The sequence below is a fragment of the Rousettus aegyptiacus genome, unplaced genomic scaffold (assembly GCF_014176215.1).
Source record: "Rousettus aegyptiacus isolate mRouAeg1 unplaced genomic scaffold, mRouAeg1.p scaffold_m13_p_1, whole genome shotgun sequence".
Taxonomy (NCBI): Eukaryota; Metazoa; Chordata; class Mammalia; order Chiroptera; family Pteropodidae; genus Rousettus; species Rousettus aegyptiacus.
Window position 1 is genome coordinate 22,655,946 of NW_023416284.1, and position 15,725 is coordinate 22,671,670.

At 32.7% G+C, this 15,725-nt stretch overlaps 1 protein-coding gene across 6 annotated transcripts in view; it reads left to right on the forward strand.

The window, feature by feature from the left end:
* Window positions 1-15,725, forward strand: part of AGO3 (argonaute RISC catalytic component 3) — a 98,154-nt gene that overhangs the window by 10,906 nt on the left and 71,523 nt on the right. The window contains exons 1-4 of one of the 6 annotated variants that reach the window (XM_016147240.2): window positions 2,407-2,512; window positions 8,573-8,657; window positions 9,951-10,023; window positions 11,040-11,104. In XM_016147240.2, coding sequence (XP_016002726.2) covers window positions 11,055-11,104 — 50 coding nt within the window. In that variant the 5' untranslated portion in view covers window positions 2,407-2,512; window positions 8,573-8,657; window positions 9,951-10,023; window positions 11,040-11,054. Of the gene's footprint in view, window positions 1-2,340; window positions 2,513-8,572; window positions 8,658-9,950; window positions 10,024-11,039; window positions 13,063-15,725 lie in introns of those variants that run through there. The other 5 variants (XM_016147244.2, XM_016147241.2, XM_016147239.2 and 2 more) reach the window with 5 other exon arrangements.

The window sequence follows — 15,725 nt, forward strand, 5'->3', positions numbered from 1 at the left end:
ATAGACAGTACCTCACTTCAAGACTTAGTACTATAAAACTATAGTAATCAAGACAGCATGTTATTGGCAAAAAGAAAGACGAATGTACATCAATGGAACAAATTAGGGACTCCAGCAGGGTGGGTTCCAATCCCAGTTCTGCTACTTAACTAGCTATGAAATTTTAGGCATCGATAAAATCATTTTAGAGTTTGTATAAAGATTAAATGAGGTAATGCATGTAAAACATTTAGCACATTGCCTGAGGCATGGTAAGTGCTTGATAAATTTTAGCTCTTGTTCATTTTCTAAATTGAGCCTGACAAGATTTATTGAAAAAAGAAGCAGATCAAGTATTACTCCCATTTTAATTTTATTAGATCAGGAAATAGAGTTTCAGGGCTTGACCTTTATGGCCAAGTGGTTAGATAAACGGCAGAGCCAGAACAGTGACCTAGTCTAGATTTACTCAGTGTCGCCTATCTCGGTCAAGCATATCAGGAAAGATTATGCCCTCAGAAGAGATCTTACAAATATATAAAAATAAAATTTAAAAGTAAATGATATATGTAGCACTTTAATGTTAATTTTTATATGCAGTGAAAAAAATTGTTAACCCAACTTTTAATTTCTGATGTAAGCTCATCTTGGTCGTGATGTATGATCCTTTTGATATATTAGCAGATTTAATTTAACATTTTGTTTAGGATTTTTACATGAATGTTCATGAGTGATATTATCCTATGATATTTCTTTTTCATAATCCTGTCAGGTTTTTGTATCAGGGTTGTCTGGCATCATAAGTTGTATTGGGTTATGTTTACTTTTTTCCTATTCTCTAGAAGAATTTGAGGAAATTTGGTATTTTTTCCTTAAATAACTCATATAATTCTCTAGTGAAGCCATCTGGATCTAGAATCTTTCAGTGTGTGCAAATATTTTTAATTGTGGATATAATTTTTTCAAATAGTTACAGGACTTTTCAGATATTTTAAATATAAGTTCATTTGGATAATAGTTATTAATTTATTAACTGAATTTATTGTTTGAGCTTTGTTTAACAAAGCTACAACATTTTGAACTTTAAAAACTTAATGCTAGATATCACTTAGATGTTTTTTTAGCTGGTAAAATATACATAATGTTAAATTTACCATCTTAGCAATTTCTAAATGTACAGTTCAGTACTATTTAAGTATATTCACATTGTTGTGCAACCAATCTCCAGAACTCTTTTCATCTTGCAAAAGTAAAACTAAACCCAGTAAGCAACAATTCCTCATACTCCCTCTCCCTCAGCCCCTGGCAAGCATCCTTCTGCTTTGACTACATGAATTCGACTACTCTAGGTATTAATAAGTGGAATAATACAGTGTCTTTTTGTGACTGGTTTATTTCACTTAGCGTAATGTCCACAGGTTCATCTGTGTTGTTGCATATGTCAGAATTTCCTTCATTTTTAAGGCTAACTAATATTTCATTATATGCATGTACCATGTTTGGTTTATCCATTCATCCATCAGTGGACATTTAGGTTGCTTCCCCTTTTTGGCCATTATGACTAATGCTGCTATGGGCATAGGTATACAATTACCACTTCAACACTCTGCTTTCAATGCTTTTGGGTATATACCCAGAAGTAAAATTGCTGGATCATATGGTAATTTTATTTTTAATGTTTGGAAGAACCACCATACTGTTTTCCAAAGCAACTGCAACATTTTAGATTTCTACCAATGGAAGACTTTTCAAATTTTATATATATTTTTTTTTGTGTCAGTAAGCTGTATTTCATTTATTTCATCGAAATTTCAAATTAATTGACAGTGTTTATGTCTTCAGTATCTGTAGATATTGTTTTCACTTATACTGATTATGTAAGCCCTTTTTCTCCTGTTTTAAAAATCAGTGTTCCCTTGACTTTAAAGATTTTATTTTTCAAATAATTTATTTTGTGCTTTACTGATCCTTTTTACTGTGTACTGTTTTCATTTTGTTCATTTGCTCTTATTCTGACTATTGCCTTCTACTCTTAAGTTTGCTGTTGTTCTCATACTCTTTAGGTGTGATTTGTATTTGTTCATACTCACCTGGCTTTGTGTGATTGCTGTCCGCTTCTTTCTACCCCATCCAAAACAGTTTTCTGGAAGTAGTCAGGGTTTTGTTTGTTTGTATGTATGTTTTAGTAAGGAGAGTAAATTGGGATGAAAAAAGTTAAAAGTGTTAGAAATTGTCATCTTTCAGCACTAGGCTTCAACACCATAATCAACTGTACTTAAAATTCTAACATACTCTTATTGACAGGATTATCAAATGCAGTTTATAACGGTGTTACTCTTTTTTTCCCCCCCTCCCTGGCAGGACCCGTTGGGGCCCAGCCCCTACTCATGGTGCCCAGAAGACCTGGCTATGGCTCAATGGGCAAACCCATTAAATTACTGGCTAACTGTTTTCAAGTTGAAATCCCAAAGATTGATGTCTACCTTTATGAGGTAGATATTAAACCAGACAAGTGTCCTAGGAGAGTGAACAGGTAAGAATCATGAAGTCATGAAGATCTTTTGCTGTTGGTGTTTGTCTTTGCTATAGTAATTGTTTATGTTTTACATCTGAATAGCAGTGATAATGCCTAACAGTTTGGCCAAGAACACATGGTAATTTGTTTTGAAATTGATTATACATCGGAGGTGTAGTGGTGGGTAAAATCTCCATATAGCCTTGAAATTTTTCCGTTATAACATGAGCTCATATGTTTTCTCTGTGATGATAGAAAAGGTACAAGTTATTTTGATATGCTTTTGAAATCAGGCTGAGCATCTTTTCCCTTGTTAGGTAATATACGTGTGTTGTTTTTCTTCCTCGCCACCCACCCCCACCTTACTTACCCCTTTTGTAATGTTCCTTTTAAAATGATGGTGGTGGTAACAGTGGTAGCTAGAGATGGTGGTTGTTATAGTTTCATGCTTTCTGTTTTTCTAATCCTTAACTCCTAACTGTTCCTTACTCTAATATAGGAACAAACATATGATATATTAAGATTTATCAATCAGCTTTTAGTAAGATTCTTTTACCTCCCCCAAATACTGTGTGTGTGTGCGCACATGCGTGCAGCTGTGGTTTAGGTAATACAGGGAATATAAAAAGAAATTATGATATGGTGTATACCATGAAAGAGGTTAAAAAGAAAAAAGGCTCATGGACAGAACATTTGGAAAATAATGCTTTTCAACTTAGCATTTTGGATTGTATCAGATACCTCAGGCTTTTCTTATTCAGTAAGTATTATTAAAAGCTTTCATTTGTGACATAGGTGAGTGTAGACCTGGAGCTTTTATAATGTAAATAAAACAAAACTCAATTTTAAAAATGGCATAGAATGTTCTTGCTATCAAGAAGTTTGTAATTTAGTGGCAGAGATAAGACACAAGATATGTGAAGTGAATAAGTACTAAGACTTTGTGATAACATGTAAAAAAAAAAAAAAGCCCACATGTATGTTATGTTACAGAGAACAGAATGGTGGTTGCTGGGAGGGGAATAAATGAGTGAAGGGAGAGTCAAGAGGTACAAACTTCCAATTATAATAATCATAGAGATGTAATGTGCAGCATGGTGATTATAGTCAGTAATATTATAGTGTACTTGAAAATTGCCAAGAGAATAAATCCTAAAAGTTCTGATTATAAGAAGAAAAAGAAAAAAAATTGTAATTTTGTATGGTAGTGGATGGTAACTATACTTATTGGGTGGTCATTTCACAGTTTATACAAATACCAAATCATTATATTGTACACCTGAACTAACATAATATCGTTTGTCAATTATACCTCAATTTAAAAAAATGAAGCAGCAGTAACACAGGTACAACAATTGAGAAGAACCAGGTATAGTGTGAGTCTAAGCCAGGCTTAAGGGGAGGTAGACCTTCCATTTCCCTTTTCCTCCTGTTGGTCATTAAGTCCTATTCTATTTTAGAAATTGTTCCCTATATGGCCCCATACTGCTACCACCTTGTTTTCAAACCCTTATTTGTTGTCTAGACTATTGTAATAATCTTCTAATTGGTCTACCCTAACTAACATTTCTCCCTCTCTCCCACCTTCCTTTTTCCTTCTCCCCCTCCCTTTTTTCTCTCTCTGCCTCCCTCCCTATCTCTGCCCCCACCCGCCCCCAGGTAATTTATCTGTACTTCTGGCATAGTTACCCTTTTAAATAAGAAATCTGATTATGTCACTCCCCTACTTTAAAATTTATTCAGCACCCTATTGCTTACAGAATCACATTCCAAATTTAGTATAGCATACCTGTCTCAGTTTGGTTCTAATCCATATCATTTTCCATATTCTGCAGCTCTTACCTGGAATGCGTTCTCTGCCCTTGTCTATGTGGTACACTTTCATTGTTTTTCAAAACAAACCTGAATTCCATAGTCAGATAATAATAGTTCATTCTTCTATGACCTTATAGTACTTGATGTACACTTCTGTTATAGTATTTTCAATGCATTGTTGTTTGTTGCTTACCTTTTCTCCCGGCATAAGCTCTTCACAAAAAGGAATATTCTTTATTGTCACTTTTGTAGCCTCATCTTACCTCAATGATTGGCATATTATAAATACTTAGTAAAGTGAATGAAATGCTTATAAAAGTAAAATGAGATGAGTGTGACAATGGGGGACAGGAAAGAAAACTGGACATTATAGAGGGCTTTGTATGCCTAGATATGGGTTTTAATGCCTTATCCTCTCTCCTAGGGTCTGTAGGCTAGTCCTTGTCTTAGTCTCCTTCTTCTCTCTCTTGTCTGACTGTCTGTTAGCCATCATCCCCTTAAAGGGACCCTGACTCATGCTGTATTCTCAAATTCCCATTATCTTATTTCTCAAAACTGGGGTATTAGTGTGTATATTTGAGTGAGAGATAATCCTGACCTTTCTGGTAGATGTTTACATGTTTTAAAAGGCATTTTTTAATCTAAGAAAATCTCTTAACTGATAAAATGTCTAAGTCAGATATTTTTGAGCTGAATTCCTTTCTACTGCCTCTCCACGTTCCCTTGCCTAAAAAAATGACCCCAATTTTAGTGGAGAATTGTTATAGGTTATTTATTGAATAGAAGAATTATATGATGAAAATGTTAGGAGAACAAAATCACTTGTAAACAAAATGGGTCAGAATTGATGGAATGGTGGGAGATGGACACTTGGGGCCTAGAGGGATGCCAATTGAGGGATTTTTTAGTATTTTAGATGAATTATGAAAGACTGGAGCAGTGGCAGTAATATTAAATAAAAACAAAAACAAAATTGCTTATTAGATTTGTTCCTTCTCCTACCTAACTTTTTTTTGGATAAGGAGTAGGGGAGTAATTGTGTATTATCTGTGTGTATTTGAAGTTGTATAGCATAGAGTTTCACATGTAGATGCTAAACACAATTAATTGAAGAGGAATATATATAATTAGTATGGTATAATCTGATTTTAACTTATGATTCTATTGACATCCCTAATTATATTTCATTCTTAGGTTGCTTTGTCTTGTTATATTACTTGTTAGTAGGAGTAAAGGATCTGTTATGTAGGTGTTTCCAAATGGATATTTATCATGTATCTTTCGAGTTTTGATAAGAACTATAGGACTTAGTGAGACTCCCAAAATGGCATAAATCAACTTTATGCTTTGTTAGTAATATTGGCTTGCTTTTATATCAAAATTTGCAAATTTATTTCCTTTATTTTCTTCAAAAGACTAGTTTTTGTCTTCACTTTTTGCAATATTACTACATAACTAGTCAGTTAAAATTGTTGGTGAGCTTCTGAAATTAGTTTAGTTCCAACACTTCAATAACTGGAATCTAAAAGTTAGGAGAAACTAGATAGAATTTTACATTTCCTTTTCAATATTAGCTAAACAGTTGTGGGCCAAAATGTAGCAGTACTTAAATCAACACATATGAAGTTTCTCTTGCCCATATGCCACATGCTCAAATATTTGGTACTGTGGCATTAATCATAATAGCAAAATGATGTATTGTAGCCAAACAAGTTTCCACTTTAGTCAGAGGAGTTTTCTTGGACAAAACATCCAAGAAATGCTTGTGAATCATTTTGTGAGTCAGCTTCTCTACTTTAGACTTTTTGTCTGTTGTTTTTTTTTCCTTTTCTCACCCCTTTGGAGTGTATGTGTGTGTTTTTTTCCTATTTAATGATTCTGATTGAAAATGATAATTTGGTAGAAGAGCAAGTTTGTGAAGCAGATTTCAAATGTTTCTAGTTTTTTTAACAAGCAAATGGTCTCAGTAATTAAAAATCGAATATTTTTAGAAATATTATGGCCCAGAATATAAATTCTGTAACTTGAGAATTTATGCTAGTTTGTCCAACTACTAAATATATATGGGGATAAACCTTCAGTAAACTGTTATGTACTTATTCAAAATCATTGAATAAGGAAATAGATGAAGATTGTATATATAGCATGATGGTAACTAAGATCTATTTTAGACATGGATAAAGATTTGAAGGAATCTTGAAATAGTTGGTAGTAAGTATATTGTGGTTGACTTTTGCTCAATTTTCTTTTATAAACAAAACATCTTGTAGTCTTTGTATTATTATAATTAATATTATTATTATGTTTGTTTAATTTGTTAATTAGTAACATGGTGCCAAATATTTTTATGTATTGAATATGAATGTAATTAATTCCATTGATTGAATTTTAGAAGGAAAAATTAAGGCAGTATTGATACCATTTTGGATGATTTTCAGTGGAAATATGAGAGTGTTTGAAGGAATTTCTTTTCTGCTCTTATTAGGAATATTGTTTGCATAGTATTATAATTGAATTGGGTAGTATGCTAAGAGAGGACTATACTTTTTTAAAATAACAATTTTATTGATGTAAAAGTCACACAACATACAATTCTCTCATTTAAAGTAGTATATAATAGGTTCACAGAGATGGTGTACAAATGTACAACCATCACCACTATCTGATTTTAGAATAGTTCATCTTTACTAAAAGAAATTCCATACTCATTAGCAGTCACTGGCCATTGCCTCCCTTCCTACAACCCCTGCCAAACACTAATCTACTTTCTGTTTTTGTAGATTTGCCTTTTCTGGACATTTCATATAAATGGAATGATATGTGGCCTTTTGTGTGAATGACCTCTTTCACTTCACATAGTGTTTTCAGGGTTCATCCATGTTGTAACATGTCAGGACTTCATTCCTTTTTGTTACTGAATAATATTTCATTGTACGGATATTTTATTTGTCAGTTTATCAGTTGATGGACATGTGAGTGGTTCGTACCTTTTGGCTCTTTTGAATAATGCTGCTATGAACATTCATATACAAGATTTTGTGTGGACATGTATTTTCATTTCTCTGGGATGTATACCTCAGAGTAGAATCGTGGTAACTCTGTATTTACTGTTTTGAGGAACTGCCAGACTCTTTTCCAAAGTGGCTGCATCACTTTACATTTCCACTAGCAGTGTATGATGATTCCAATTTCTCTATATCCTCACTACCATTTGTTTTCTGTCTTATTTATTATAGCCATCTTCATGGTTGTTAAGTAGTTATCTCATTGTTATTTTTGATTTGTACTTCCCTGATGGCTGATGATGTTCAGCATCTTTTCATATACTTTTTGGCCATTTATATATTTTTTGGAGAAATGTCTCTTCAGATCCTTTGCTCATTTTAAAATTGTATCTTTTGTCTTTTCATTGAGTTGTAGAAGTTCTTTACACTTTCTAGTTAAAAGTCCCTTATCAGATATAATGATTTGCACAAATTTTCTCCCTTTCTGCATGTTGCCTTTTCACTTTTTTAATATAGTTTTGTTTTTTATTAAATTCAAGTCCATGATTCATTTTTAGTTAATTGTTGTGCTTTTTTACTTTCTTGATGGTATTCTTTGAAGCATGAACATTAATTTTTATGAAGTCCAATTAATTTTTTCTTTTGATAGTTCTTTCGGTGTCATAGCTAGAGAGGGATATGCTTCTGATTAAAATGATTTGGAGGACATACCCCAAAAAACGCTTCCAGCGAAAAATAATTAGTATAGTTTTGAGTGTTTACCTATATTGGGGAAACTGTACCATATAAAATGATAGGCCAGTTTATTTTTCATATTAGTTAATCACTAAGAAGATAAGACAGTTTACAGATGGGGATCATTTCAAATCTCAAAATTCTTTTTAAGTAGCACCTAAATAAATTACTCAGTAGAAATTGGTCTTGGCTAATATTACAATATTTTTGAAATTCAAAGATAATTTTATGAATAAATATTTGCCTAACTGTCAGTGTGGGTAGAGTTCATTCCTAAAATCTGTCCATTTATATAGCTTTAAATTATAATAACAGTTATATAGTATTCTATTTATGAATATCCCTTGATTTCTGCTCTTGTTTTTTTTTTCCTTGCACTAAGTTAAATCAATTTGAAACAATTATCTCAATTTAACATATGGTTATACCAAGATAGGATCTTATTGGTACTAGATTTAAAAATATATTTTTAGATATTTCCTATGTTTTTATTAACTAATTTATTGTGCTCGTTTTGTGTCAGGCACTGTGCTATGTTCTGGAGATAACAAGATAAAAAAGACGATCTCTTTGAAGGATTTCTTAGTTTCTATGGAGTGACAAGTTCTGTAAGTTGTACATTATGTACTGTGATAAGAGTAATGATTCCTGCTTTGGATTAGGGAGGAAGAAGGAGTACATGACATGGTATGGAAACTGAATTGTTTCCCAGTGTGCCAGGGGAAAGAATAATACATATAGAAAGAACATGAACAAAAGTATGACATGTTTATGTAACAGAAGTAGCCAGTCTAAGTAGCTAGAGTCTGAAAAGTTAGCCAGAGGGCACATTATGGAGGATCTTAAATCCATGCTAAAGTTTGTGAATTTGGAAACAATAGAGAACCATTGGAGGCTTTCCAGCAATGAAGAATATCTGTATATAACAGCAAAACTAATGGCAGTGCGGAGAACATTTGGAAGGCTTTTGCAGTAGTCTAGGTTAGGTTTTCAAACTTTTGATCACGCATCCCCATTAGTTAAAACATGTTTGACCATACACTCAACAATAAATAGCTAAATAAATATATACATATTAAATTTTTTTAAATTTATAGACATTTACTACTAATTTAACATATTTCAAGATAATAGAAAATTAAAGTCAGGAAACAATATTTTGAAGTAAACTAAGGATATATTTAATAATTTCAAATTTTAGATTAGTGTACCAAAAACCAGACTGAATGTGCTACACACTTGAACTGAAATAATTTGCAACATGTTACAAATGAATGAATGAGTGAGAGTTTACTGTTAACTCTTGAATGTTGCAGAACTCCCATTCTATCAGGATTCATGGTATACCATATGTTACACCTGACCATCTGAGGGACTAAGTAAGGGGCATCAGTGTCAATTTGTATTCATGAATATTAGTAAATCTTAATTTCTGATTGTTATATGAAAATTAAATATAAATATTTCTGTTTCCCTCATAGTACAGACCCTCTGGTACCTACTTTTCTAGATTAGATGTAGTATGTTCTAAGATTTAACTAACAGAAAGGGTGAAAAGAGGGCTTAGATGATTTAAAAGAATGAATAATTTAGGCGTATAGAGAAAAGGAAGAGATAGAAATGTCTTCATAGTTTCTAGCTTGTGTAAGGTGATGGCTTTAACTGAAATAGAGATGATGAAAAAAATCAAGTTTTTTATTTTCTGTTGGAACATATAAGAAACATCAGAAAGAAGTTCCATAGATTATTGGATATAGGTGCCTAAAGCTCAGGAAATAAGTAAAGATGGAGATTGAGATTTGAGACCCTTTAACGTGTAGGTGGTAGTTAAAAGCAAGGGAAAATGAGTAGAGTCAAGATAGGAGGACTGAGACTAGATCTCTGGGATACTATTGTTTCAGGTTTGCCAGTGAAGACACTTACAGATTGGGAAAGTGAGAGAACCAGGAAAAAATAGATGGTGTTTTAAAGAAGGTAAGGCAAGGATCTTGATGTTCAAGGATGGATCACAGTTCCAAATACTAAAAGAAGCCAGGAGTTTAAAGGCTAAAAAGAGACCATGTCTATTAAGAAGTCAGTGATGGCCCAAAGGAGAAGTATTCTATGTGAAAGTCGTTGTGTAAGTCAGGTTGAATTAAAAATTTATTTTTCAATCTAAAGTAATCCACCAATTATTTGTGAGTACTAGAAATGAGCTAATGTGGTTATATAAGATTATGAAAGAATTCACACCCATGTGAAATGACTGTGGAGATAGTTTATAGTAAAATGCTCTGGTGTACTACAGATTTTATATTTTAAAATATTAAAATTTTGATCTAAAGTGTAACCCCTTCTCTACTCTGTATTTTTTAATTTTATCTCCTTCTCTCTTTTATTCCCACCCCCACCTCACTTCCATCCCCGATCTATGAATGTTGCCATATCCCCTGAAGAACTGGATCTCTGAAGGCTGGGCGTCTCCTCCCACATGCTCTCGGCATGCACCCAGTTAAGCTTTTATCTTAATGCAAAAATATTAATTGGCTACCTTCTGTGGTACTTACTACAGAATTATGAAGATAACTTAGAGGTTAAAAGAAAAAAGGACAGATGGCCAGCTGTTTTAGTTGTGTTTTAAAAACCTCTGGGTGACTTGAGCATCTTGTTATATCTTAGCTATTTTCCCTCCTTCTGTCTGTATAGTGACAGATTAATTTATTACAGCTATAAATACTGAACTAATGTGAATAGTCACTTGTGGGAGAAAATATTGTTTCATGTTTTCTCCTGTAGACTAGAATAATATTTCTCATTCTGCTTTTTGGGAGCAGAGAGTTAAGAGGTATCTAAAAATTAGGTGAAGATGCGTCTCCATGAGTTTATAGTGACGATTAACAGAAAAATAATTTCTTTTTCCATTAAAGTTTCCTTCTCCTACCATTTTTTTCTGCTGAGTCAGGTGGTAAAGTGGAACTTAACTGAAACCAATATTAAATTTTACTTTACAGTCTGTGCACCAGAGCATGATGGAGTCAAAAGACTTGGTACCAGAATGTAGGAAGTGGTGGTTGAGGTAAGAGTGGGAAGGTAGGCTATATAGCCCTTTATAAGACATAACATACTCAGGTAGGTTTTGTTTTTGTAGCGATCACCAGATATTCTTAAGAATTTTTAAATTCAACCCTGAGGTTTTACAAAAATGCATCATATTTTACTGTGCAAGAATTCTTTCCTCCTCAAATTAAAGTTATTAGTAAAAGGAAGCCACTAAAGATAGGTTAGAAGGTTATCCTCACTCAAATTTTCTTTCCCAAATTGCTTTCCTATGTATTACTTTAGAAGTTATAATATTTTATGTATTTTGCTTATTGTAGTTTTACTTTTTATTGTAAGCTATGAGGCTGGCTTAACAATATACGCCTATATATTGTGTTAACATTTCTGCATTTGAACAAAATATCAAAGTATCCCCTACAACCCATTGTTATAATAAAAGACTAGTGCTCCACAACTATAATATAGAGAAAATTCAATTCACAGTTTCTGTTAATTATCAGAATTCTTTCTTTGTATTAATTTACTCCAATTCGATGCTAATGCATTGTGATGTGTCTAGTTGTTTGAAAGACTTCAGTACTTCAGTATAATTCTTAATGTATATTTTTGAGAGAATATGCTGAATTTTTATATAAAAATAGTATTATGCATATTTGCTTTTTTCTCCCAAAGTACTTTCATTAATATTTCATTTGGTCCCTGTAACAGCCATGAGACTTATTATCTCATTTTTATTGATAAAGGAACTAAAGTCAGAGAGGCAAGTAACGACTCAGTGGCCGAGTGAGACTAAAAACTTAATATCTACTTATTTGTTCTCTATTACTTATGTTACCACATATTTTAAAGTTTTCTCAAATTGGCTTTTCCTAATTCAAACTTTCTTCATAATGCAATGAGTACCTTTGCTGCTATAGCTAACTAGATAAATCACTGTTGGAGAGTTTTTGCTCTAGTTCCACGCTGGCCTGATGAACATTCTTAATAAACTACCCTTTGCCATTATCTTCTTAGATACGAAATGAAAACTCAAAGTGCCTGGATTTGTCTATTTGTTAACTTCTTACTAAAGTTTTGTTAAAGCTCTATATCAGTTAATCACATCATATTAGTGAGAGGTTAAAGTGAAGAGACATAATAAATTATGGTCCTCATAAAAGCTGATTCTCTTTGAAGCAAAGGTTTTAGTAGTTATGAACTCAAGTAGTTTAATGCTAAAATTACCTAGTATATTCTAACCATTCCCTTAAGGCTCTGAAGTCTTAAGTTCCAAATGGTATTTAGTGTAATTATTTCTTAAAGGAGTTTCTATATTTGATGCCATGATAAAATCTGCAGTGTTTCATTGTTTGGTATTCTCTTAGTTAAATTTTACTATTTGAGCAAACTCTCAGAGGGCTTGCAAAGATTGTTTATTTCAGTCTTTTAATTGGTACCTTCCCTGACCTAACTTCTCTTTGAACAGTTTTAGCAGGGATGAACTCAGGCACTTTAAAAGATAGTATAATTTACTTGTGAATAACTCTGGTGGTTAAAAAATGTTGGAAATCTAGCTCCTTATATTTTTTCAGCTATTTGTCCTAGTTCTGTTCTCCCATATGTTTTCTACTCAGTTTTTCACATGACAATCCATCAAAATAGCCAAAGACTTATATATAATTTCCTTTGAGTCTTTCCTATTCCAGAGTAAAAGTCCTTAGTTTGATTTATTTCTACTCATATTGCATGAGTTTTAGCAGGATTACCTTCTACTGATTATGTTTCATTTTTTAGGGCATTAAATTTTTCCAAATTGAACAGAGTACTCCAGATTGTGAAATGACCTCTGTAATATATGATGGGATGGTTACCTACCTTTTACTGGGTACTTAAATATATGCAACGTGAGTTCTTTAATTTTGAGGAAGCTACATGACACTGTTAGCTCATTCTGGACTTATAGTCACCTAAAGCCCCTTACCACAAGAGCAGTAGGTAAGTTCAGATCCTCTAATTGTTCTTATTGCAGTTGAACTTTTCAAACATAAGCGTATAGATATTACAATTGCCCTTATGTTTCATCTTCATTGAGTTCATTGTTGTAGTTTGTTAGTAGGATTTAACACACTAATTTGTTTTTAGCATACTAGTCACGTCTCCTAAGTACGTATCATTTGACAGTTTCTTTAACCAACAGATATTATTTACTATATGCAGGGCACTAGATGTTTGTTTTCCTTATGTTATTGATCTTTTTTTGGAGGGAAGGGCAGAGAACTTTTGAAGTTTATTCTGAATAAAAGTTTCCATGAATGTTTGAATAAAAATTTCCATAAATATCCAAGTTAACTTAGAAAAAGAAAAGGAACTTGCCCCACTTCACATTACAACATTATAAAACACTGGTACTCAGGAAAACCTGTGATACTGGTCCAAGAACAGACAAGATCACTGGGACTATAACAGAACTCAAAGCCAGATCAATTTGTACGTGAGAACTTAATAAGATAAAAATGGCATTATAAATTGATTGGTTAAGTATATAGACTGTTTAGTAGGTGATATGGGAAAACTGGCTCACTGTATGAAGAAAAATAAAATTAAGTCCTTATAAATTGGGTCCTTTATAAAGAAGAACCTCAGATGGATTAATGACCAAAATAATATAGATAAAACTATAGTTAATAAAACATAATACATTTTTGTGACTTAGTTTAAGAAAGTATTTCTTAAAAGCTCGAAAGAATGAAACTATAAGGTGAAAAAATGATTAATTTGATGCTATAACATTAAGGATTTTAGTTAAGCAAATACATAGTTGTTAACAAGCAGATAACATTTTGGGGAAGATACTTTCAATAACTAAACCTGTTAATGAGTTAATATCTAGAATATGAAATAAACTCTTTCAATTAAATAAGAAGACTGAGACCCTAACAGAAAAATGAGCAAAGGAAGCAAATGGGGAATTCACAAAAGAAGAAACAGGCACATGAGGGATGCTTAAATTCATGATAATAAGAAAAATCTAAGTTAAAACAAGCTTTTAGTTTTACCCACTAGGCTAGCAAAAATTAGAAAGCAAAGCTGGGTAATGCCACATCTTGTTTAGGTTGCAGGGAAATAGGAATCTCCAGGAGTGTAGATTATGGCAGCCAGTCTGGAGAGCAGTTTGGCAATTCTTCATCATTTGGTTGATAAAATTCACTTGGACCTAACAGTCCTGTTCCTGGTTGTATAACCAGAGATTAATTCTCATACAGGTTCATAAGGGGACACAGAAGAAGATATTGCTTCGCAACATTATTTTTGGTGGCTGGCAGATATTCGTGGTTTCTGTTCTATATTGCTGGGGGAGTGGATAGATAACATGTGAAAGGCTTTGCATCAATCAGAAACAGTGAACTAAATGTCCTACAGCAATGTGAATTGACTTTTAAAAAACTTAGTGCAGAGGGTAAAGGTCGAATACATACAAACAGAAGGATGTTCATCAAACATGTTAGAAGAAATAATTTATTGAAAAGGAGATAAGAAATGAATATGGAAGAAAAGAAATCTTTGGGTAAAGTAGGGGTCTTATACAATTGAATGATGATAATGTGCAATGAACTGCAGAGTATGATTAACTTAATGTTTTCTACCTGGGGACTTATTAGTGGTATATAAGTTGGGCTGGAGAAGAAAACATTAAAGGCCTTAAAAGCAAAAATTCAGGTACCAGGATGTGAGGTTTTAATTTGGGATGATGGTAATTGGGAATAGAAGAAAAGAACTGATGTAAGAAATACTGCAGAGCCGCGGAGTCAACAACAAATTGGATGAAGAAATGGGCCAGGTTTTGAATCTGAATAAATGGGAAGACGGAGACACCAATTAAAAAGGAATAGTAAACTAGAGGATAACCAGATTTGGCATGGGGCAGCTATGTTATATTCGGCTTTAAGTGTATTCCACTGGAGATTCTAGCAGTTCACTGAGGTAGATTATCCACCTTAAGAATCCACTGTGTGCTAGGCATCAAAGCAGAACATTTTTTATTCCTAAAGTGTTGTGACCCTACTCTTTTAACCCCCTCCACCATTTTGATCTTTGGAGTAGTTCCCCAGGATTTGGCTCGCTTAAAACTACACCAGTTTGCTGTTAAGTAAAAAGTGGTAAAATAATTAAAACATCCTGACAAATTTGGCGTGTATAATTTCACCTTCAAAACAAATTGATGATAATAACCACAAAAGAAAATTTGAAATGGCAGAAAAATCTTTGAAATTTGTTTTGTACCTCAAAACTGATAAGTGAATCAAATCTTTGTTGTAAAATTTACTCTAGAAAATACTTGATCTTGATTGAAATAGTTTCAACAAAATAAAATTGAAAAGGGGGAAAATAGAAACTTTTTTACACCAGTACAATATGAGTATACTCTCATCATAATATAGATTGTATAAACAACAACAACAAAATTCTCTACTACTTTCTCAAAAGATAACCACTGTATCTATTTGTTACCTATCCTTCTAGATATTTTTCTACTCTTTTACAAATGCTGCGTATTAAAAAAAATATATCGATTTGTGGATATTTGACATTATTCTCTCTATAGTCTGTACTTTTTAAAATATATGTCTCAAATATTTTTCCATGTAAGTATATAGGAT